Source organism: Fringilla coelebs (assembly GCF_963513975.1).
Source record: "Fringilla coelebs genome assembly, chromosome: 2".
Taxonomy (NCBI): Eukaryota; Metazoa; Chordata; class Aves; order Passeriformes; family Fringillidae; genus Fringilla; species Fringilla coelebs.
This window is the reverse complement of record NC_140029.1, coordinates 88,520,838-88,545,405: the sequence shown is the minus strand read 5'-3', so window position 1 is coordinate 88,545,405 and position 24,568 is coordinate 88,520,838. Positions and strand designations below refer to the sequence as shown.

The window sequence follows — 24,568 nt, the reverse complement described above, 5'->3', positions numbered from 1 at the left end:
TGAGAAACTGCATTAGTGATTTATGCCTCATTTCAGAGGGATGAGCAACAGCCTTATTACAGCTTCATAATATAAATCCATACAATACAGGGTTGCTATGACAACTGATGAGCCTTAATAGCCTAGATTCAAAGGACCTTGTTCAAAGCTGTCAAGTAGTGCAGTTCAATGCAGTTCAGTCATTTGCACCTGTAAGAACTGGGAGAAGGCCATGCAGAAACTGAGGGTTCACTCAGGCTCTCAGGGGAGGCATCTGAGCTTTGCAGCTGAGTGCCTTCCTTACCTCTGAGCTATGCACAGCTAGTCCTGAGGCTTTCCAGCCCCCATCAGAGGCATCCAAACTGGTGTTTGGCTGCAGCAATACTGAGCTCCCGAGGCTGCCTGAGAAACATGGTTCACATCCAGTTCCATTTATTAATATTTAAAGACGAGGTTAAAAAGAGGTAAGACAATTAAACACCTTCTTGGTGCTCAAAAAGGGCTGCCCACTCCACTAGACTTCTTTTCTCAAAACTGTGATCTTAGCTGTGTTTTCCGCCCATATCCTCCCACTAACTGTGGTATTTGTCAGATTTTGCTGGGCTAGTTCAGCTCACTAACACAGGAGAGAATTCTGTCTTTTTCTTCTTTTCTCTATTACTTTTTTTTTCCTTGAGATACTGCCAAGGCCTAAAATGGCTTGTTGCAGGGTTCTAACAACTTGTAAAAGGTAAAATGGAGGAGTAATGACTGGCAGGAATGGAGAGTTGCAAACCTACCCAGTGGTCTACCCTCTGAAAACAGGAGCACCTGAACTTTAACAGCAGCTATTCAGTCACAGCAATATTCACATTCCCAGTTCATAGACTTGATCTGCTCTGAAAAGGTAAGATTTAAGTGTAGTGCTGCAGCAGCACTGAATCCTGCAAATACGCAGACTGATTTTCCAAAGCTGATAATACTCATTTTACAACGAGGTCATTAAGACGACAGAAAAAAAAATTAAGCTGGATACAGTGACACAAGACCTAAAAAAGCATGTTATGTATGCTCTGAGCAAAAGAACACAGCTCTCACAAGGTGAGGCAAAGATGGCACAAGACAGAATGCCAGGCACAACACAGTATGTCATAAGAGGGATGGTAGCTGTGGCTGCTGCTCTTCACTGCTGCAAGCCCAGCCAAAATCTGAGCTGGGTATGTACTGCTAAGGTACAGATGCATACACAACACACTAATGTCATCAGCCACACAAAACACAGCAGGGTCTTCACTGTTCATTACCCAGACACACAAACAGCACCTCAAATAATGGGAGTGCTTGAGTAAGATTCAGAACCACATAATGTTTTACTCAAATGTCTCAGTTCCACAGGATTCCCTGCTTCCTTCCTGTTCAACCCATGAGAACCAGACATTTCCAGTGAGAAAGCTCCTCTGAATCTGGGTTTTTTCTTGTAATAATTGTTGTGCTCAGGAGAAGCATGCGGCAGAAAAGGCACTGACAACTGCAGAAGCTAAACACAGCTGTCCAGTATAGCTGGACTTGTTTGAAACACTTCCCTCTTCAGTGTTTGAAAGGAAATAAGCAATGCTTATCTGACTAATCCAATGTCCTTCAAATTCTAGTACATTTGGAAGGATTCAGTGTCACTGCATACAATATTTCAGATTAGTAATAGAAATGAACTTTTATACATGCCCTGTAAAGTTAACCTACTGGGGTTTTTTACACCTCGAGAAGCCTATTTTCTCTGACAATAACCAGGTGCCTTTTACTAGCTTCATACTAAAAGAACTTCAGTTGTTTGATGTGTGAACAGGCCAAAGTGCTCAACTTTCTTCTTTTTCCAGAAGTGTATGTGAGTGCTATTGCAATTCCTCTAATTTCAATAATCAAAAAAGACCCATTATTTATATAACAGCTGTGGATGAATTCAGGAAGTTGCCACTGATGAGCTTTATGAGCATGCTTCTCCTTTCTAAAACAAGCTTCCACTTGTGCAGATGATAAAGTGGATTTATTCCAAAATGATGTCACATGGTAGAAAATTCTGCCAATATACGGATGTTGCAAACAAAAATGGTCCCAAGTTGGGAAATTTTACTTGAGCTAATTTACTACCAAAGTACACAAATCTTTTATCAATGATTGAGGTTCTGGGGAAAGAAAAAGAGTGTAAACCATTAGACAAATGTACTATGTACATTCTTTCTCTCCTCTGCTCCTGAGTTTTAGCTTCCTTTTTTTTCACTATGAGGTCAACTCTGTCAGAATTTGTCCAGGGAGCCAACAGGCAGCACTGGAAGTTGTGGGACTGTGTGTAATGCTTTCTGCCACCCCAAATAATATGGTTCCAGCCATTCAATCCCAATGCTCCCAGTTGTCCTGGGCTTTGGGATGCCAGTTGTCCTGTTGCTCATTTGTCCCTTCTCCAGTATGGGGTGTGACCACTGACTGCAGTTCTTTCAGAGGCAAACTTGCTTCAGCGCGATCTGTTCCTCACATATTCCTTGTGTGTGGAGCATTCCCATTTTAACAGCTGCAGATCACTCCTTAAATCTGGTATGTGAGGAGGTGCTGTACACTTCTCTCAGGGAGGTTATACCATGCAATGATTTTTTCCACCGTTGCTTCACTCACATCTGGGCAGGCTGGATCCTGTTTTGACTGGCACACAGTAATTCATGGACATTCACTTCCAAAGGGTTAAGAGCACTCTGTTATATCCATGCATTGTGCATATCCAGAGATCTGTCAGTATTGGATACCTGACCAGGCAGAGATAAATTCCTCCCAATGGAAAATTGAAGTAGAAAAATGGAAAAAAAAAAAAAAAGAAAAGAGGAAAAGGAAGTTTCATTTCTGTTAAGACAATATTAACTTTCTGAAGAGCTGAGAAAAATACTGCCAGGAGGTATAAATCCTCCTGGAGAGTCAGAAGACAGCAACTCAGCAATATAGTTAGCATCAAGGAAGGTGGGAACCTGACAATTCCCACACCAGTCTGATGGCCAGCTGGGCAGCAGAATCTGTCCAGGAGTAGAGCCCTGTAGCATGTTATTCATACCTGTCTTCAGTGAGCATGAGTCCACCAGTAACTGCTGTTTGTTCAGGTGTGCCAACAGGTGAATAAGCCCTGACCTGAGGTTTAGATAACCAAACAGACCATGAGAAACCCTGGACATGACACAAGCAACTCTGAACACTGCAAATAACAGAGCGAGAAGCTGAAAGTTGTTACAGACAGCACTGTGAGCCATGCCTGGACTTCCCAGGCGGATAAGGGGGAGTTACACAGTAACCTCACAAATAATTTGAGGGGAATATTTGGGCCTCTTTTGGGAGGGGAAACTTGCAAGGTCAGCACCACCTCAGTAACTGTATCAACAGCAGCACATAAAGTCAAGGTGACTTAGGAAATGGCAGAAGAAATAGATATGTGGGTACAGATGGAGAAAACCTGGGACTAACAGGGAAAATGCAACTAGGGACAAGTTGTTTCTTTGGAATATGAAGGACAGAGAAAGGGAGGGGTCAGGATAGGTGGAATAAGCATGGGATAAAATCAAGAGAAGGTAGAATAAAAGAGACCAGTTGTATGTGGGCAAGCTGTTGGTCAGAATTTATCTGAATGAGCCTCGTGCCCCATAGCTGCAGGACATCCAGTCTTTTCATTAAACTGATTTCCTGCTTGATCCTGGGGAGAGGTGTAGGGCAGAGTGGGAGAAAGAGAGCATTGCAAGTCACAGTAGTTGTGTACACACGTTTCCATCCACAAACTTCAGTCTTGATCTGTTGGAAAGGAAGAGGAGGATTAGCTTTATCTGTGTTCATATCTATAGGACTGCTGCTTGTGTATATGTGGGTGAAGATATTAATCTCTGTGTGATCTGTGTGGCTGATGACATTGGTGCTGTGTGTATCTGCACCTTTAAAATGTGTACTCAGCTTGGGATTTGGCTGGACTTCCAAAAAGGATCAGCAGCAGCCACAGCGATCAATCCTAGATGGAAAACATTGCTGGACGCTAGACTGCACCAGATTTGTCTGTAGAAGGGGAATCCCCCTCATCCCAGGATTCAGCTGCTTCTTAGCATTGTCTGTTCTCAAACTGTGTACACCCTGCTGGCAGGGTCTCAGTGCATGCTAAAGACACCTAAATAAAAATGATCCCGTGGGGGTCACAGAAAGAAAATCCACTTCACTTTTCACTATCCTTCATAGATGAACTTCAAAGAAAACGAAATTAAGGATGTGAATTTGTGGCGCTAGAATCATGGACAGTAAAGCTGAAATTAAGGGTTCAAACTGTCTTCCTGAGGCTGTCAGAGGCTGGAGGAAATATTGCTGGTTCCAATATCAATGGGGGAACAGATCACTCAAAGTCAATTAGAAGAGCCAATATTTAAACTGATGACACTTTTTTCCTAGCCAAAATTGGGATGAAGTGTTGGTTTTGTTGATGTTTAAATTAATGGTTTGCATTAGTTCAGTTCCAGCTAGGACTGAACACAGATGGTTCAATTCTAAGATTTCCATGATGGATAACATGCCACAGTCGATAAGGTGGCTCAAGTCTCCACAACCAGTAATGGACTTCAAGAAGCACCTCTGGGAAGTGAACAGAAAGCCTATTGATTTTCAGTAATGGATACTCATTTTGCTCCTTTAGTGTTTTAGAGCTTCTTAGGCACCTCACTGGAGGCAAGGGGAGTTTTTTTCATTTGGATGAACAGATTCTCAGGAATCAACACGAGAAAAACTTAATAATCAGCTAATCCTGGGCTGCTTGGTTCATCCATCATTCCTGATAGAAATAAACCCCTGGTTATTCTGCCTGATAGGGAAGGGGTCACATTCAGACCCCAACTCATAGGAAAGGGCATTTAAGTGCTGGTATGGATATAGAAATTGCTGTAGGGGAAAGTCTATAAACCCCTATTGTGCAGTTCTTGGAACTAGATGAACACCTTTGATCCGACTGAAATCCCAAGAGCACAATTACTGACAAAGTTTTTATCCAAATATAGAGTTACTTATTGAGCTAATGCTTAACATTCATCCTTAGTTTCAAATTGATTCATTAGTTAAACGAAAAATAACTTTTTAAAAACATTTAGAAAATGGATTAAAAACAATGTCTGTAACAGTTATATATCATGAAATTACCATCTTGTGTGGTATTTTAATGAAATAAATTATGCCTTGGGCTCCACTTTTCCAACAAGCTCACCATTGTGAATATTTGTTCTTAAATGCTTACCACAAGAGCTGGATGCAGTGAAGACATATCCCACCAGGAATAATTGTTGATCATGTGGTGGCTGGGTGACGCGCTCTCAAGTTTCTTATTTCCATTTATATTCCACAAAAGCTTCCAAAGATAATTGACATCTGTGTTTCTTATGATCCAGGATGGGCCATGATTTTCTAAAATGCATCCCCATGGGTAAACTGTGTCTCAGTGCTATTAGACCCTGGAGGAATGTTGTGTGACAGCTGCTTTTGAAAAAGCAGTCATGTGTTTAGTTACATGAGGAGGAATTTTTTCTTAGCATTGCTAGAAGAGCAATATCTCACTGAATTTCGGTGAGATTTTTCACTCATTAAAAATGAAAGTTAAGTTTTTCAAAACCTTCCTCAAAATAAGATCTGCTGTTTCTGAAAATTTTACCTCCAAAATTTTCTATGTCACCTGCTGTGACAGAGCTGTTCAGTCAGCCTTAACATGTTTTGAACTACAAACAACTCCACCTATGGCAATTTAAAAAAAAAACTGTAAAGAGAGCTTAGCACAAAATCAGGATCTAAGGGTCTGAACAGAAATGAAATAAACAGTATTCAGAGGATGGGTTATTCACACAAGTAGGAATTTACTTCATATTCAAAATTGTTTTCTTCCCATAAAATTATTCCTTCTTATTAATAATGTGGGAGCTTCTACAAGCCTGATGACAAAGCAGGATTCAGTGGTGTTAGGCATCAAACAGAAAGACTGTTACTGCCCCAAATACACTGTCAATTAACTAAAGACAATATTTAGAAAAGCAAGATCAGATCATATAAAGATGTTAACTTTCCCTTACACCTACAGTCAAAACACAGCAGAAGAAATATTTGGAAGATAAAAGCAAATTTGATAGTGCCAGGTAGTGTTTTACAAATGTATGATTTGTCTAAACATGCCTCAGCATTTTATTGCCTCATACAGCATGACTTTTTATTTGTATCAGATTGAAGTTCGATGGTTTTCTCTTTCACTTTATCTTCATGTTCTTTTAAAATCCTGGAGCAAAGAAAGAATACTTGTGAGGAAAAAAGTCAATAAAACCCACAAGAGATTGAACAAAAAACATTTTCCCAAGAGTATAAAATTGTCCAGAGATTTAACAGAAGATGACAACACTTTGTGAAGTAACAAACAAGCAAAAAAGTAAAATTATGGTGGCCCCATCATACAACTGCCTTTGTTCATTTAGTTAGTGCTGATTGTTAACATTTATTGCATATTACACAGACTCAAAACAGTGACTTTCATTTCTTACTTTTAAGGCTGGAACAAAACTAAAACAAATCTGGCTGCGTAGACATTTATCAATTACTGACACTTTCACAAAATTTCACTGATTTCATCAAAAATATTAGAGATTTGCCAACTCATTACCAGGGTCTTCACCTCTGTAAGTAGTTCAGTGGGGCCATATTTTCCTGTATCTTTACCTCTAGCCTTTATATAACTTCAAAAATCCACTTCTTCCTGTCTCCCAGCCCCCAGGCAGTGGGCAGAATTTGAGCTGTAATGAGCAGAGGGAAGAAGGAAGCATACCCAATGTCCTGCTGCAAGGAGTCAGCAGCAGCCATTTTCAAGCATATTTCTGCAAACCTTCAGGAAATTCTTGCAAGAATTATCACAACAGCCAAGGCCCTCAGCTTTCCTGGCAATAATTTCTGGATCTATACAGAGTTTCACCAGCATAACTCTTTATGAATCTGAGCAACTCTCAGTCAGAGCAACAGGGTCAGGCTACAGAACAGTTTAAAAGCAACTCACCACCCTGAGTGCCTATAACTAATAAATATAAAATTAATATAAATATAATATAACATAAAACTAATTAAAGCAAATTCACATCAGTTACAGGGCAATCAAGGCACATAAAACTCATTGGTGTTTTCTTCTTACCTAGCTAAATGAAGCACGGACTTTTCCACATTGTACCCAGAATATGCACTGCATTCATAGAAAATTAAATTGTAATCCTACAATCAGAGAGAAAGACCATTTCAATTACTTTTGCACAATCTCTCACTCCAGCTGTAAAAAGAGAAAGACAGATATACTGAAATATGAAATTAAAGAAGGAGGAATAGATTATCTTAGGATTTTAATTCTAGAGCTAACAATTAAGAGTAACAAAAGAAGTCCAAGTGTGCCTCACAAATAACAGCTATATACTTCTCTTAGCAGATATTTGTTCTGTAGAATAGCTTTTGATATAAGAGCTCAAATGAAAACAGGTCTTGTAAGGTACTAAGCCTTGTGAACTTCCCTTGTGATGATCAAGCAATTCCCACATCACTGAGTGCTGGACAAAACAGGTGAAGAGAATTCCAGTAACTCTTCTTTCATCTTTTTGTACTTGTGAAAATTTTCTGCACTTTCTTTGCAGTCAGCCTGCATCTTTCAGTTTTGTACTCCCTGGGAGTTTTGTAATTAGGAACAGTGGGTAAATAATCAAGTCTTGGAAGAGATTCTCAGCCCTTCAGCTGATGTCTTATAAATACAAAGGCAAGAGATCATCTGCACAAGAGCCTGACCTGGCAGGTCTGATGGCAGAGAAGTGTGAAAGGGAATGACAGACTATCCTCCAAAATAGATACCTGTCTGCTTTCACAACCTACTACAATGAAGGTCACCTACATTACCTCTGCGGTATTACTACCTGTCCTTTTACCCATCCAGATTTCAAATTTCTCTTCACTTTCCACTTGTCTCTGTGTCTTACTGTTATTTATAGCAGTAGCTTAAAATTCTAGCAGGTAAGTCAGTACCTTAGAAAATTACAATCACATCTGCAGAACTGCATTTGTTTGTTATTAACTGTGGTTACTGCACTTATTTAACCACCCTTCACAAGACACTTTTAATTCAGTTTTCAAAACTTTCATTAAGATGATCAGGTATTTCTGTTTTGGTTTGGGCTTTTTTCCCCTATATACCATGCTTCCAGAATTGCACAACTTTTGGAAATTTTTGTCATCTTCGTGGAATTTCAGAGACAAAAAGGGGGAAAAGAATTCCATAAATATAGTAGTTTATTTTAGCAGCTCTAAAAAAAGTACTTCAGAATGACCCAATGTCAGTTTTGCATATGTTGTCAATGGTTATATTGTTTGTTCCAGTGAAAAACAGGATTGAACAACACACAATAATTTCTTGATGACCAGATAAGCACAGAAAAGAAGAGAAGGAAGAAATCAAGCAATGTTAGTGTTGAATAGACATTTTATGAACTTTTTAAAACATATATAACATTTACAATAATGCAACCCTATGATTCTCTTGCTTTTCTTAGAAAAGTTTTAAGATAAAATTTGACCAGTCAAATTTCTTACTAGCTATGCAAACAGAAGCTTAAAATAAAGATTACACTCTTTTTTTCTGCTCAACTGATCAGAACTCTAATAGAAAACCTACTGTGGTCAGTTTATAGGTATTTCATGTCAGTCTACCTGAAAGTGATACTACTCCAACATCGTCCTCACATACAACAAAGCGTCACCAGAGGAGAACTCTCAGTGATAATTTCATTTATTCTGGCATAAATCTGAATGGATTTTTCAGCAAATTGCTCAGATGGAAGGATAACAATTTAAACTCAATTGACAATGAGTGCTTAATTCTCTCAGTCTAGCAAAAAGGTTCTTGTCTGAAAGGGGAAATAGTCTGGCAATACAACATGCCATTTCCCTGATTCAAAGAGAAAACTAATTGATAGAATACACAAGGACACAAACTAGGAGCAGGAAGGATACATATAATTATTAAGCCAGCAAATGCCATCTATCTCCATCCAGGAATCAGCTACTGAACCTTGGAGACCACTGACAATTACTTAATTTTAAAAACTTACCTACAAATCAGCAGACATCTAAAGAATAGGGAGGAAAATTAAGTATTACCAGAGGGAGATGGGCAATTTTCTGTCCTGTAAAGTACCATCACTCTGAGAATAGCTGCCTCATTAGCAGTATTTGTGAAAGAATGGCACTGACAGGTTGACAAAGTAGACACTGTACGAATACACAGAAATAGCCCTCATTCCATGAAGCGCATAAACTCTGCAAAGCCAAGGCAGACAAGGCATTATTATCTTATTTTATAGTTGGAGAACAGTGATAGAGAGGGATTTAGTGACCCATTTAAGATCACTCAGGAAGCATGTGCAGGGCCAAAATAAAATCATGTGGATATAAGCATGCCTGAGCAGCACCTGTATCATAAGGCATTTTATTTAAATAATTGGCAGTGCTTACACTTCTGTACTCAAACAGAACATTGGCTGTTCCTGGACGCTCACAATATGATCTGAATACTCTCTCTTGTTGCGCTCATATCAACTCTTCTGGTCACTGGATCAAGCTAAGCTAAAGAGAAATTTGTTATATGGAGTGTTCCTTCTGTATCCTCTGCTAAAACAAGTCAAATGGACTTCCACAATCCCTGTGCTCATTCCATTCTTCCTTTTCATGCGGTATAACAAACACACTGGAACTACAAGTCTTCTCAAATGACAACTCTCTACCTTTTAAAAATTAATTGGGCTGCCCGCCTTGAAGAGAAGTTATGTGACAAAGGCATTGTAATGGAAGCCCCTGGGTTTCTGACCAAAGCTGCAGTACAGTACAGTGCCTGTAAGATGTGGGACTGAAGTAAAGTAAGGGTTAATATAGCTGGGCTGAAATGGCCCCTGAAAGTACATGTTCCTTTCTGACTCTAGAAAAAACTGGGTAAAACCAATCCCATCCTGGGAGACACTGAAACACTCCTTAAAACTGCTGGACTTCAGGATCAATAGGCTAAACTGATTCTTTGCACAACAAGAGCTTGTTTTCACCAAATAAGGCTATCCAAATTAGTATCAGCTCAGCACCTAGTCCAGTGTATTTGGGATCATTTGTGAGTAATTCATGGGATTATTCACAAAACAAGTAACTCAGCTGCATGCACTAACAGAGACAGTAGTATGTGGTTTCACAGGAATTACATGGCCATTTAGCAAGAATTAATATTTCATTAAAATTCATGGTTATTATTAGCTCAGCAAGCAAATTATTATAATTTAATTATATCTATGCTACTTTTCAACTAATCCATTGCCATTAATCACTCCTTCTCTTAACTACCTCAGGCAGCACATTCAAACATTCAAGTGAGTCATTCAGATCCATTCATTTGATTATAACCATCTTATTTGACAACTTTTTGTTTTACTTATGCAAAACATTTTATTTTCTTGCATGACATGTTAGAATTAATAGCCTGGTGGGCTGTGAGCTCTATATACTAGAGTGATTCATCTTTGTTTTACTAGTAGAGTTTTTTTAGAGCAAGATGACATGCAAGACACCTACTCTCTGTCCATTTAGCATTTATGTGTCACTTGTTTTTTCACAGAAGGATTCAGTGTTACACCCTGGACTCCCTCCTAGTTTCCAGGGTCTCAAAGTTGTCTGCATTTCCACGCACATAAGAAAATAAAGCTGATTTCCTAAAGGAAGATCCTTTGGGGGATAATGTTCAAGGCTGATAATCTTCTCAGACAAAAACCAAATAGTGGACACCAACCTGAATAAGGAGGTATAATTTCAAAAGGCTATGTGAATAATCAAAATAAGATAAAAAGATATCTGGCCATAATTCTTTCAGTTACAGACAGGAGCAGCAACCTTTCCTGGAAGAACAATTCATCTGCACTTCAAATTTTGAAAATACCTTTTTTATTACTGGCAGTAAATCTATTTTCAAAGGCAAAAAAGGTAAATATGTGAAATCCAGCACACTGTTTAATTTAGGTGCATTCCTACCAATTCGGTGAATATTTCAGCAATATTTCAATTACTTACTTCTAAATAAATGAATATTCTGCAGGCATTCATGTTCAAACTATAAGCACTGTATAAAGAGATTCAAAAGAAAAATTGATGGGCATGGTACACAAGAATATAAACAAGTATCTGGTATTTGCAGTCCCTTGATTGCTTAAATTATGCCCATGGATCACCAGTGCTCTGGTAGATGCAGACTGTTAACTCTACTTATTTTATCTCCTTGATGGAAAGTTACTAAAAGTAAACATGTTTTCTACTCCTACCACAGGAGTAACAGATGGTCTTCTTTGGTTTTACAGGAGGTAGGAGGGAGAAAAGGTCCCCAAATTATCTCTATGTTAAGAATCCTTTCACAGGCAAAAGGGAGGAAAAAAGAGAGAGAAAATAAGCAGCAAGGGAAAAAATAGAGAAAAAGAGAGAACAAGGGAGGCAAGACACAATGAGAGGGAATTCTTAAATATTTTTCTTCTCCACTCACTTTTTGGTTTGGTTAAGAGTTTTTTATTTGATTGCTTTGGTTTTAGGGTGTTCTCTTTATCTAGGCAATGTTGTAAGTACTATAATTATCAGTATTTACATCACTGAAAGCTGAATTGAAGAGTGTGATGGGGTTCCTAATCCTTAAAGATACCTATCTGACTAAGATTAATCTGTATTCCTATGAATTTAGACACATTGAGACTCCATTTTAAAACCTTCACCTTCAAGCCTTGTAAGGAGTTCCCAAAGCACAGTACCTTTGCAAGATGGTCTCCCATTCCCATCGGGACCTCGCGCTCCTTTTCGTTATCGGTTTTGTTACCCAACAAAAGAACAGGCACATTCTCCCCAGTTGCCTCCTGCAGGATAAACAGCAAATATCAACTGAAGTGTTGAATTCAAAAGATCACAGATGAAGAGGATAAAAGCTAACAAATGTCACACTCTAACAAGACATTTAAGACTTCACACAAACTAGGTATGTGCCACTTTGCTTACAAACATGTCAGGAATTGAAGTTGGATAAAAGACATGAAAAAGACATAATGCTAAGATTACACTGACAAGGGATTTTTTTAAATAACAGCACAGAAGCTCATTAGACTTTATATTAAAATGGAAGAGAGAAAACCACCATGCTACACAGGCTCAGATATTATGTGTTTACAGCCACTGCTTTTCTAATTACATGGCCAGGAAAAATAATGGCAACACCTGGGTACTATTATGCCAAATGAATTACACTAAATAGTGAAGAAATACACAAAATAGGCCCCCAAAAATACATAGAATAGACAGAAATCAAAATCCATTCTGAAAAGGGTTATAATTATCACAGTGAGTGCTTTCATTAGGTGGGCTGAATGCTACAGCAGTAAAAGGACTTGGCAGTATGTCCAACTTAGCAACAGTTTGCAGCAAACAAAAATTAGTTAGTAAAGAAGAGTGAACTATTAGAGCTTGGAAAAAAGTTTTGACCACAACATTCAATTTTTCTGAATCAAAATCAGCAATGCTCCTCTAGCTTTTACCATACTGAATTAAAACATGCCACTTATTTATTAAGATCATATAATTAGTAAGGGCCTGTTTTTCCCAAATGCATGCTAATAGTACTTCAGTAAGGCTACTCGTATCTGGAATAACTATGACTGTTTGGAGGCATTTAAATGACTGAGTCCTAATCTGAACTCCCAAACCCACCTCCTGGCTATTCAGGAAATATAAAATAATATTATAATAATAGTGTGTTATACTAGAGCACATGCCCAGTAAAATCAGACTAAATTATCTTTGCATATTGATTTGTCCCTTTTTCAGTGTGCAAACAGGAAGTCACACTTCGTTCTTGCTACAAGTCAGCCCTTTGTGGCAGCTGCCTCAGTTTTATTTTTACTCTTTGTTCTGGCCACAAGCAAATTCCATTGCTTATGCTCTTAGTATGTTTTAATTTTTAATTAATTGATGACATTCAGTGATATGGACTATTATTTCCTTTTCAAGTGGTTGAAAGGATGATCCCCAGGAAACTGAACTGTCTTTCACAAGTTCAGTTTCACAGCACTACTGTGGATTACATAGTTCTAAGTTTATGGCTTATGTTCCTAATATACTCTATTTTCCACAAGCTACACACTTGGTTATCAAATGTTAGTGATCATCAGTGATCACCAGATCACCATCACTGATCCAAAACACCTCTCAGTGCTAGCAGTGATCCAATGGGGGTCATCAGCAAAGCTCCCTTCATGAGAAATCAGAGGACTCCATGCTGGGATTTTACCACCCCTCAAAGTCCTTAAAACCCTGGAACTATAATTTTTTTTTCATAGAGATAGAAATGAAAAACAACTTCACTGGCAACAGTGCAGATCAAACTCACAAGCAAAAATGTAACTGTGACAACACAAGAAACATGGTCCTCTCTGTTTCACCCTGCTAGCAGCCCTTGTTCAGAAGAAGGTAGAGATTGACACCAGGGTTTGGATTTCAAGTTGTGTCCAGTTACCTCAATGCTTATCAGCCACTGCTTGACAGCTGTGAATGTGTCTTTTGCTGTTATGTCATACATCACAATGACACCATCAGCTTTTCTGAAAAACTGCTTGGTAATGCTTCGGTACCTACAAGTAAGAATCTGGTTACGGCTCTCTTCAACAGAAATAACAAGTTAAAATTTATAGTAATTCCTCCATGCAAAGGGAAATAAATTATTTGGGAAAAAAATTAAATAAAAGGAATTTTCAAAAGAAAGTGTTTGGAAAAGCTCCCCCTGCCTTTAACTGATTCTGGATTAGGCAGGATAATTAGCTTCATATTTCACCTTCTCTCATCTCATTCGTTTTGAGCTTGGAGCAGAACTTTCCCCCTCACAAAGTGCTCTTCTAAAGCTAGCTAGGTTTTTGGAGACCTTTTTCCAAAGCTTCATATAGAAAATGCAGATTGACATTATCATCCTTGCTTTTAGTAATAGTAACAGAAAATTACACAATAGGCAAGGAGATGGGGAAGGAAATGACCACTGAAATCTTACAAAAACCTCGAGTTCTACTACAGTGGTATTGCTTTAGTAAAAAAAAAAAAAAACAAACTCCTCTTTTTTATCCATTAAGGTATTTTCTGATATAGAAATAATTCTAGGTGCATTTTAAAATCAGTCTTCCTCCGAAAGAAACTGCGGCACTAAACTTTTCAGAGCTTAATTAGCGCTGCAAAGGAATGAGCTAAACTGTGAATCCACTGGCTCTATTAGGAATGCTCCTATATTTGTTCCTCTACCAAGAAGAAGGATTAGGTCCACACTTAATGATCTTCAAACAGACAATTCAAGGAAGTGAGACCTTAAAATGCGTACAGGTTTTGACTGGCATGGAGTTAAATTTCATTATACTGTCTTTATTTCAAACAAGGAGTTTTGCCACTTCCATCCCTCCAATTCCCTCCTCCTTCCCAGCAGATGGGGGAGGGAGGGAGCAGCTACATAGCTGGGCTGACTCCCAGGGTTGAACCATAGGAGACCCTTCCTCACCGTTCCTGGCCAGCCGTGTCCCAGAGCTGCAGCGCTACCTGGGTGTGATCTACTGAGACAGTTCGCACGTTGTAATCCACACCTGCAACAGAAAGGCAAGGTGAGCTGTCTCTTTACAAGCTGTTTGATCTTCGAAAACTGGATCCAGAAAATAGCAACAATTCCAGGAAAGTAAGAAGACAGGCACTGCATTAAAAATTATGTCCAGAGTCTCCAGCTATCAGAGGACAAGAGTTTTTATTTGCTTCAAGTCCCCCAGCAATAAAATACTGAATGGTAGAAGTGTAGTTCAGTTTTGTAAAATATGCAAGGTAAGTCACTTTCCAAATCACAGAACATGAGTCAATGGTCCATCTGACAGTCCACAGCCATTTTACCTGGAATTGACTGTATGACATCAGTTATGTGAAATGTGTTAGTTTAGTCTGAGCTAACCACATGGGAGCCTTCTGCAATTAGTGGAAAAACAAAGGCATGGCACAGGGAACAGGGGAACCTAAGATAAATGCTAAAGATAGGTGGACTGAACATGTGGAGAACATCTTCTCCTATTTATAACATAGAAGATAAGCTCACTTCCCTGAGGTTAGTGGACATGAAAATTCATTTATTTAAACTTTTATATTAATCCTCTCCCAATTCCTCTGACCTCTGAAGACGTATGTATTTTCTGGATATTTATAACAATAATTAGAGTTCAAAATGTTAATCAGTCACTACCTCCTCCTAATGACAACCTACCTTTTTTTTGTATCACATTGAACTGTATCATAAAATCACGGAATCATTGAATAATTCGGGTTAGAAGGGATCTCAGTAGGTCAGCAACAGTATCTTTGGGGCCATTTTCCATAAAAATGGGATTTTTACCAGTGGTATCAATGGAGAAGCATCTTAGATTCCTTCAATAGTCAATTAAAAAACCTGTATGGATGATATATCTATTGCTTGTATTCAAGGGAAGAAGTCTGAACTACTCTGTAGAAATTCATTGAAAACACTCCTCTCCATATTGTTCACTTGACTTTTCCATTGTCTGTGCCTTGCCAGCCATAGCCTACACCTGTGAAACTCATTGATGTGAACACTAAATCAAAGCTATGACAAATGTCTTCTTGCCATTTTCTTTGCAAGAACCCTGGATGGCCAGCCAAAAAGGAAAGAGTTCAGACTCATTCCTGTGTTTTTCCTCTGGAAAATTGCACACACTGTGTAAGACCTCAGAGTGTAGAGAAGTGTATCAGCCAATTACAGGACAACATGGACAGGACACAGCCTTTAGGTCTATAGGATACATGAACAGACAATTGCAGCCAGCCCCCATTCCAGTTAATGAAGGTACAGACAGTGAAAAACTAGGACATCAATAAGCTCAGCTTGAAGTAGCTAAGTCACATTTCATATATGCTGCAGAAGAAGTAAGGTTTCAATACAGGCTAAGCATAAAGAATCTGGTCATTTAACCCAGTTGCATTGCAATAACCTATACTTGAGTTCTTGTACCTTGATTTTGGGTCTGACTTTCGAAAGCTTGGTCTACAACTTTAGGCAAGCTAAGAAGGTAGGCTTTGAAAATTTTGGCTTTCGAAACACTGGTCTGACATATTTTTTTGGTGATTAGTATAATGCTCCATCTTCAAATAGGTGATTCAGATATTCTACTTTCTAAAACAAAATCAAATTACTTAGAGGGATAGCAATGAGATATGAAGGTGGGATTGTTAGCACAGTGCAGTCGAGAGGACAGGGTATCTGTTTCAGAACTGTAAGATCTACAAGGAAATTCTAGCTTCACAGAAATCAGTAGATTTTTTTCTGATTTATCTCACTGCTGGCCAGGATTTCAGTACAAAACCTACTCTGAAACTTCTCCATTAATTATGTGCTTTCCAGTTTAGGAGATCTTACTTTGCATGTCCTACTTTTACAACATCTGTATGTTTCTGTTTTACAATACAAGGCCTGATCTCAGCAGAAGCTCTTAGGTACTGTCAGAACAAAAATAACAATAGTTATATTGTTAAACTTACCTACAGTAGCAGCTGTGCCTGGGAAAAAACGATCTTCACAAAATCTTCTTAAGAATGAAGTCTTTCCAACACTCGAATTGCCCACAAAAACGATCTTGAATAAGCGCTCTGGAACAGAGTTTATTCTCTCCTCCTTCAAGTAAGAGCAAAAATTAGCCTCCAACTGTTCTATAAATCCTGTTGCCTCTCCAGTTAAAGGCTGATATGGGGAAAATAATAGATTTTATCCTATCATATTCTTCATTACTCATGAAGCAATATTCTGTTTCTTAAAATAACTCAGCATTTCAGATGTTTGCCATGCATCATTCCAGATCATCCAAAGTGCAGCGATTTGCACTGAGCTCTGGAAGTGTACTGAATATGAATCTTTACATGAAACTAACAAAATAAAACAGTTTATGTTCATGGCCACAAATCAAAATTTATAAAGCTTCACACAGCTCTGCTCAGGAGCTTCATTCTATACCAGTGACACAAAGGAAGCAGCACATCCTCATCTAGATAACAGAAGCAAAGTCCTTTTTTTTGGCTTATGCTACCAGATTCTTCTCTCTGCTACTATCACAGAGCCAAGAACTTCCATCCAATTACTGCATTTCTACATCTGTTTAACATTACAGGCAGAAGCATGGAGGAAAGACACAGATAGAGAATTAGACCAGTTGATCAGGCTGTAAACATTTGGCTATGTTTCTGTCATTTCACTTTTTAAGCAGAAGGAACAACAATTTGTTCTGCTTATCCAGGTTCTGTTTACTGCAGGCAAAGCTAAGTGGATGCTGGACAGAATATTTATATCCTCTATCAAGTAGGCCATCATTCTTTTGTATGTAAATCAGGAGTTGCTTAGGGAAGCACTTGTAGCACCAGCTGGTTTGCAGGGGGGGGCCTTGCTGGTCTCTTCTATTTTATGTAAAGCTGAAGGAAGAGGGAAATAGAAAGTTTGCTTTCAATGCTGCAGAAAGAGAGAAAGATCATGGATGGTCCTGGCATAAGTTTGTTAAGGTGTGGGTGGGAAGGAGGGGAAGGAGGGGAAGGAGGGGAAGGAGGGGAAGGAGGGGAAGGAGGGGAAGGAGGGGAAGGAGGGGAAGGAGGGGAAGGAGGGGAAGGAGGGGAAGGAGGGGAAGGAGGGGAAGGAGGGGAAGGAGGGGAAGGAGGGGAAGGAGGGGAAGGAGGGGAAGGAGGGGAAGGAGGGGAAGGAGGGGAAGGAGGGGAAGGAGGGGAAGGAGGGGAAGGAGGGGAAGGAGGGGAAGGAGGGGAAGGAGGGGAAGGAGGGGAAGGCCCTCTGCCAGTCCTTTGATGTGCAAGATCCATGTCTTCATGAAGACATCAGAACTGAATTCACTGCCCAACAGTCCTTTGAATGAAACATTGAAGTCTACATTTGGAAGCATTTTCTACAAATATACAGGAGTCTTAGAGAAAGAAGAAGAAATAGAGAGCTGCTCTTGATGAGGAAAAGACCCCAAACAACAAAGGCTTGAGCTGCTGTCTCCCTTTGTGTGAAAAAAAATATCATTCATGCTGTAAATTCTGGAGACAAAAATACACGTCTCTTTCATGAGCTGGGCTTATAGTCCACCACAATCATAGAGGGGTTTCTTATTTTCCTTTTCTATTAAAATTTCAAACCCCACAGCAACTATAGGCTACTAGTAGCACACATACATTTATACAAAGCACATTCTCAGTCCTGATGAAAACCATTCCCAGCTTATTAGTCTGTGTGCTCTGGGAAATAAAACAAGCCAACATACAATCACCAGCTTGGCAGTATTATCACAGTGCTTCTGAGAACCATAGCTAAATATATGGACTACATGACCTGAAATACTTTGTCCCAGGTGGTCATACACACTCCAGTAGCACTAAGACTCAAAGACCCCAGAGGTATTCAGCTCAGCTCCCAAGACAAGAACATAAGAAGTCATTTTTCACTGAGATGTATCAAGTCCAGTCATGAAAATAACCTTAATAATTAAACTTGATTATAAATCTGCATGTGAACAGTATGCTAGGGGATAAGCTACTACATAGTCTGCTTCAACAAAGTGCTGATGGGAAAATAGAATAGCAGTAGGATGATAATTTATTTTAGTTTACAATGCAGTCTGAAAAAGTCTTCCCTAGATGTGTCTTTTGAGTAGTCTCTATATAAAAAGTAGCCAGGTGAAGTAACACACCTAGCTTTTGAACAACTTAACACAGATGTGGGAGATTACAGGTATAAACATAATGGTTCATATTCCATATTGAAAACGAATCTCATGCAGAAGTTTTGAACAGAAAATCCTGCTTTAATTTCCATTAGGGTTCCTTCAGGTATTGAAGATATTCCTTCAGGCTGGATAGGATGACCTACCTGGCTTTTGTCATCCTAACGTCCAGTGATGCCATGTTTTGAAAATGTGACACAAGATAAGTCATACAGCAAGCAAAAAGCATGCACTGAATCAAAAAATTTCAAAATATGAAGCTCTTTTCTGTACCCTCAATGATTTATTAAAAGGTACCACTTAGAAATCATTATGTAACCATGGCATAATTCTATCATAATTTTTAAGACATGCTTGCTTCTTCTAAAAGAACCATATAATTATGACCAAGCAAACCATTTTTTCCTATACTTTAATCTTTTTAATATGTGCTTCAAGAATCTAAAAATGAGTAATCCTTAACAATGATTCTAAAATTGGAAAACAAGCACAGCTAGCTCTGAAGCAATAGCAGTGCAAAAAGAACTTTAGACTCCAAAGAAATGTACCTTCCAGCAGACTGTTTTAAGGATTATTACTGAATGGTGAATTCATTGCTAGCACACATATACAAGCTAGAGCTGAAAAAATACAGGATTTCCATTTGCTAAATAAAACTATTTTCAATAATAATTAAAAAGTCATGATAATCCCCTCATTATTTCTCAGATAATGTAACAGCTACCAAAGCTGACTAAAAAGTATCAGAATATGAGAACTATCACCTTGTGGCAAAAAAAAAACCAAAGCCAAACAAACCATTTTTTAAAAAAACACTTGCTTCTTTTTTAAGACAATTTCTGCCTCCTACTGGATCTTCTTGTATCCTCTGTTACAAGGTTTAACTACACTTTCCCTAAACAGTCCTTCAAATGTAAATCTATGCACACATTGTCTGCAGTTACCACTCCTTTAGGCTGAGTTTCCCTTCTTTGCACCTTCAGCACTTGTCTGCAATACATTTTCATCCCCCACTTCATGCAAGGGCTTAATTTGTCATGCTTCAACTTAAAAACAGAAAACCAAATAATTTTAGATTCTAGGAATAACACATTAACCTACGACACCCCTTCACGGCATCCAAGGTCCTTCAGAATAGAATAGAACAGAAGAGTTCCAGGTGGATGGGACCCACCTAGTCCAACTCCCTGACCACTTCAGGGCTGACCAAAGTTAAAGCATGTTAAGAAGGGCATTATCAAAAAGTATCTTAAACACTGACAGACTTGTGGCATGGACCACCTTCCTAGGAAGCCCATTCCTGTGTCTGACCACCCTCACACTAAAGAAATGCTTCCTAATGTCAAGCCTGTACCTCCCCTGAGGCAGCTTTGAACTATTCCCACACATCCTATTGCTGGATCCCAGGGAGAAGGGATCAGCACCTCCCTCTCCCCTTCCCCTCCTCAGGAAGCTGCAGAGAGTACAGGAGCTGTCCCTCAGCCTGTTTTTGCAAACTGGACAAACCCAGAGCCCTCAGCCACTCTCAGAGGACACACTTTCCAGCCCTCCCACCAGCTTTGTGGCCCTCCTCTGGATGCATCGAAGGACCTTCACATTCTCCTTAAATCATAGGGCCCAGAACTTCACACTCTATTCAAGGTGAGATCTCCTTTGTCCTCTTACATTTGACAGTGTTTCCTTCCCTACAGGCTGCTCTCTAGAAGATGATGATGAATGTTCCATTGATTGTTCTCTGGATTTGTTATTCATTTCTGTCTCAAAAGTATTTTCGTCTTCTCCAGTCCATCTGCTCAGCTGCTTATCAACCAGCCTGTCAAGAAGCTGTGGTAGGTGATCTTCTTCAATTGATATTATTCTTTGGAGATGTGATGTTTTAGGCATTCCTCCAGTAACTCCAGCATCAAGCTCTTCAGAGAGAACTCCATTCAGTCCAGCAGAATTCCTTCTCTTTGAATTACTGAAAATATCATCTTCTTCAAATGAGTGGCTAGACAGAGAAAGAAGAAAGTACATCACAGAAATATAATGGACCTGCAATTTTATTCTGAATTTAATCTGAATAACTGAATTTAATCTCCCATGGTTTTGATTAGTCACAGCAGGCAGAGGAGAGTCATTCCAGTGTCTGCTGAAAAGTCAGCTCATCATACCATGTGTATATGTATATATATTGATAATTGTAAGCATCATGGGGAAAGCTAATAACTTACAGGAGAAACCAGAACCAGAATGGAAAATATTAGATTAACATCAATTCTCATCTCATAGAAGAGCATAAGTAAACTTCTCTGCTGTCATTTTCTCCTTTCCCACCTTCACTCTTATTCTGGAGGAATAAAAGAAAGCCCCAAGAGAGATCCTTTCTATGTGCAATCTGATTCTCTCTTTAGTAGATAGGATGGACATGGGTTTGCTTAATATTGATAAAAAAAGTCCAAGTGGAGACAGAATTGTACCACATTAACATAGACTCGTGGACAAGATTTTGTGTCTCCCAGCCTACAGCCATCCACAGTGGGGAAAAACTCTTGCCTTTGCAGACAGCACACTTGTTTTATGTTAAAATTTGGCTCTCCCTTTTCAAATTTCTTAATGAGTACAGTAATCTTTTAGTGACAGACACTTAAGAAATACACTCTTTGAAAAGTTCAAAAGTATCAGAAAGGAAGCATTCCACATCTTCTTTCTCTAAGCCTCATCATACTCAAACAGGGAACACATGAAAAAAAGTTCTTACCTGCTTGGCAACATCTTGCCCTCTATGTATTTCCCAATGATGGACCCTGATCTCTGCTTCCAGCTGGCTTTTGGAACAGTTGTTTTGCATTTCTGCAGAAATACAGAATACTTCTTACTGATTAGCTTCTGGTGCTCCTTATGGCTTACTACCCTCATTCCAAGTACTTATAATGCAATGCAAATGAAAGAAAAAAATGTAGAAGAAAATCCTAGTGGTATAAATGCTGCAGAATTCCAATTGATAAATAATCAAAACAGGGATCCTACAAAAATTAATCTGCTTTGTAAATACAACAGCACAATGTCATGAAAATAAAGTAAATGGGTATTGTTTTTACACAAGCAGCTTCTTGTAGGACTAAGAACACAAGCAAATATAAACTAAGTGGCCTTAGTCTCCTTACACCAGGGTCCTTCTAGAACATCTCTGGAGTCCATTCTTTGCTGCTGCTTAAAAAGGTAATAGGATCTGCTCTTACCACAGCCTCAGGTACTGAGATACTCAGCTACTGATTCAGGTACACCAGTTATTGTACTGTTGTATAAACGTGCCAGGACATTACCGACTCTTGACTGGATAAATTAACACATCTAATTGTTTGATTTTTAGGTTATTTCATCCTTTCATGATTTCATCCTGTGTTTCTTCTAAAATACATTCATCTCTCTTCATATAGCTCTCACTTTATAATTCTCAACATGTAGCTCTTAAAATTGTTTAGTAAATTTAAAAAATCTTATTTTCAAGTGAGAAAAGAAAATGCAAATTAAGAATAGGGTAAAATTTAAGTGGCATGAAAGTCCATCTCCTGCACAGCCTTCTGCTCCCCTTCTTTTGAAGCTGTTCTCATATGTGTCTGCTCAACACTGGGTTTGAAAATTATAGTTGGTTACCTGCAAAAATATATCACGTTCATCCTTGAGATGTTTGTTCCTCTCTCTGCAAAGAAAACACAAACAAAAGAAACACTGAAGCCAAATATTTAGAACTGCTGACTTTTCTACTCCACACTAACAGACAGACTGGACAGTTGGCAGTGCAAATCTTTCATCACCCTTTATTTATATTCTCACCTCAGCCACTTCCTTGTCTGGGCTATTGATTCTCCAGCAGGGCTATGCTGATTAAAGCCAGATGGGATCTGGATCTCTTCCTGTATTTTATCTAAACAAATGCCTTAACACATAGAAATCAGTTTGGTCAATATGCCTTCACATACCATAAATTAGAATGTTTAATGATTTTCACAGTAAAGATGACCTCTTAATGTGGAGAGGGTGCAATGAACACCATCTCTTGCTCATCTGCTGACAGCTGTGAAAGCCAATTATTGTGGCAATTGCGGCTGCCACAGAAAAGTCACCCTAGGAAAACATCCATCTTCCATCCTTTGTGCAGAAACAATGAAAGTGTCAAGAAACAGATACTCCAGGCAATCAGCAAGCTCTGATCAGATCTGACAGCACACCTGCTTAGTACATCATCTATTGTCTCCATCTGTTGCTGGCCTGGCCACAGGAGAGACTGAGCAGACAGGGTGAATGAAAAAAACCTCTCTTGCCAGATGTTTCTATCTATGTCCCCAAAACTTGCAGCAAGCAAGATCACAGAGTGGCCTATGGAAAACACATGCTGCAAAATAAGAGCCTTTCCTTAAGCCTGTGACATTTTTAGGCAACTCTAAAATGAGGCCTCCTGAAGGAAATGCAGCCAGTGAAGGCCTAGAGGAAGGAGCAACCTCCAGCCCACGCTGACTGACCACTGAGCAAACAAAACCCAACGCTGCCTCACATTGAAAAGAGGGCTACAGGTGGCTGAACACAGCTCCAAACTTGAAGTCTATCAATAAAGGAATGTTAGCTATGTACATTTTGGAATCATTTTACAAATATTTTGGGGAAATAATCTTCATTTTGGCTCAACTCCCAGCACTTGAGATGCAACAGAGCCTTTCAGCAAGCTCCTGCAGCCAGGCTTCTACCTCAGAATTAGAGCTGTTCAGTGCTGCTCTGTTTTACATTTGACTTTTGGAAAGGAGATTGTCCTACAGTATGAATTGTCAAAACAAAGCATATCTTTCCGGTGTGCTGCCCTCTACTCTATTCAAAAACCAACCATATAAGAGTCTTTTGTAACCATTTTTGCTATTTTTGTGTCATTATCCTGTGGCAGTTGACATTGACTGGCTGCCAGACGTACACCCAGCCACTCTCTCACTCTCCTTCCTCAACACAATAAGGAAAGATAATAACATGGAAAAGCTTCTGGCCCAAGATAAAAACAAGAAGGTTACTTACCAGCTACCCATTACAGATGAAACACTCAACTGTGGGATGATGAGAAATAGAGACAAAACTAAAATCACCTTCTCCACAATCCCCTTTCTTCTCAGGCTCAACTTCACTCCTACACCCTTAGCCCTCCTTAACCTCCTTAACTCCTGAGTGGCACAAGGGGATGGGGAATAGTGGGGCTTGTGGTCAGTCCATAACAGCTTCTCTCTGTGGCTCCTTCCTCCTCACAGTTTTCTCACTCCAGTGAGTGAGAGTGAGTTCCCTCACACAGGTTACAGTCCTTCACAAACTCCAGCACAGATCCTTTCCATGTGGAATAATCCTTCGGGAATGGACTTCTCCGGTGTGGGTCCCCCATGGGCCACAATTCCTGCCAGAAAACCAGCCCCTGCATGGGCTCCTCTCCACGGACCTCTTTAGAATTATATAAGTTTTTGGAAGATCAACATTACCTTAAAAAATCCAGCTGCTTCAAAAGTCCTGACTTCTCTCTCTGTAAGGTTTCTGTCACCCGGTACACCTCCCTGCAAAAAAAAAAAAAAAAAAAAAATTGTTCTATCCGTGGTAAAAATACTGCTAAAACACTTTCCCCTAGGGGTACCTATATGTGAGACCTCAGCTTCTTCAAACTTGTAGATTCTGCATGAACAGTTAATGTTTTAAAGAAGTTTATTCAGTAT

General features: G+C 39.2%; 1 protein-coding gene across 1 annotated transcript in view; it reads right to left on the bottom strand.

The window, feature by feature from the left end:
• Nucleotides 1-6,177: 6,177 nt before the first annotated feature.
• The window catches only part of CRACR2A (calcium release activated channel regulator 2A), a gene marked incomplete at both ends in the record, with an annotated part of 41,971 nt that continues 23,580 nt past the window's right edge, over nt 6,178-24,568 (bottom strand). The window contains 10 exons of the mRNA XM_084226712.1: nt 6,178-6,268; nt 7,166-7,242; nt 11,832-11,933; nt 13,583-13,697; nt 14,603-14,684; nt 16,633-16,765; nt 20,517-20,841; nt 21,592-21,683; nt 22,488-22,533; nt 24,341-24,412. Of these exons, the coding sequence (XP_084082838.1) occupies nt 6,178-6,268; nt 7,166-7,242; nt 11,832-11,933; nt 13,583-13,697; nt 14,603-14,684; nt 16,633-16,765; nt 20,517-20,841; nt 21,592-21,683; nt 22,488-22,533; nt 24,341-24,412 (1,135 nt within the window). The remainder of the gene's footprint in view (nt 6,269-7,165; nt 7,243-11,831; nt 11,934-13,582; nt 13,698-14,602; nt 14,685-16,632; nt 16,766-20,516; nt 20,842-21,591; nt 21,684-22,487; nt 22,534-24,340; nt 24,413-24,568) is intronic.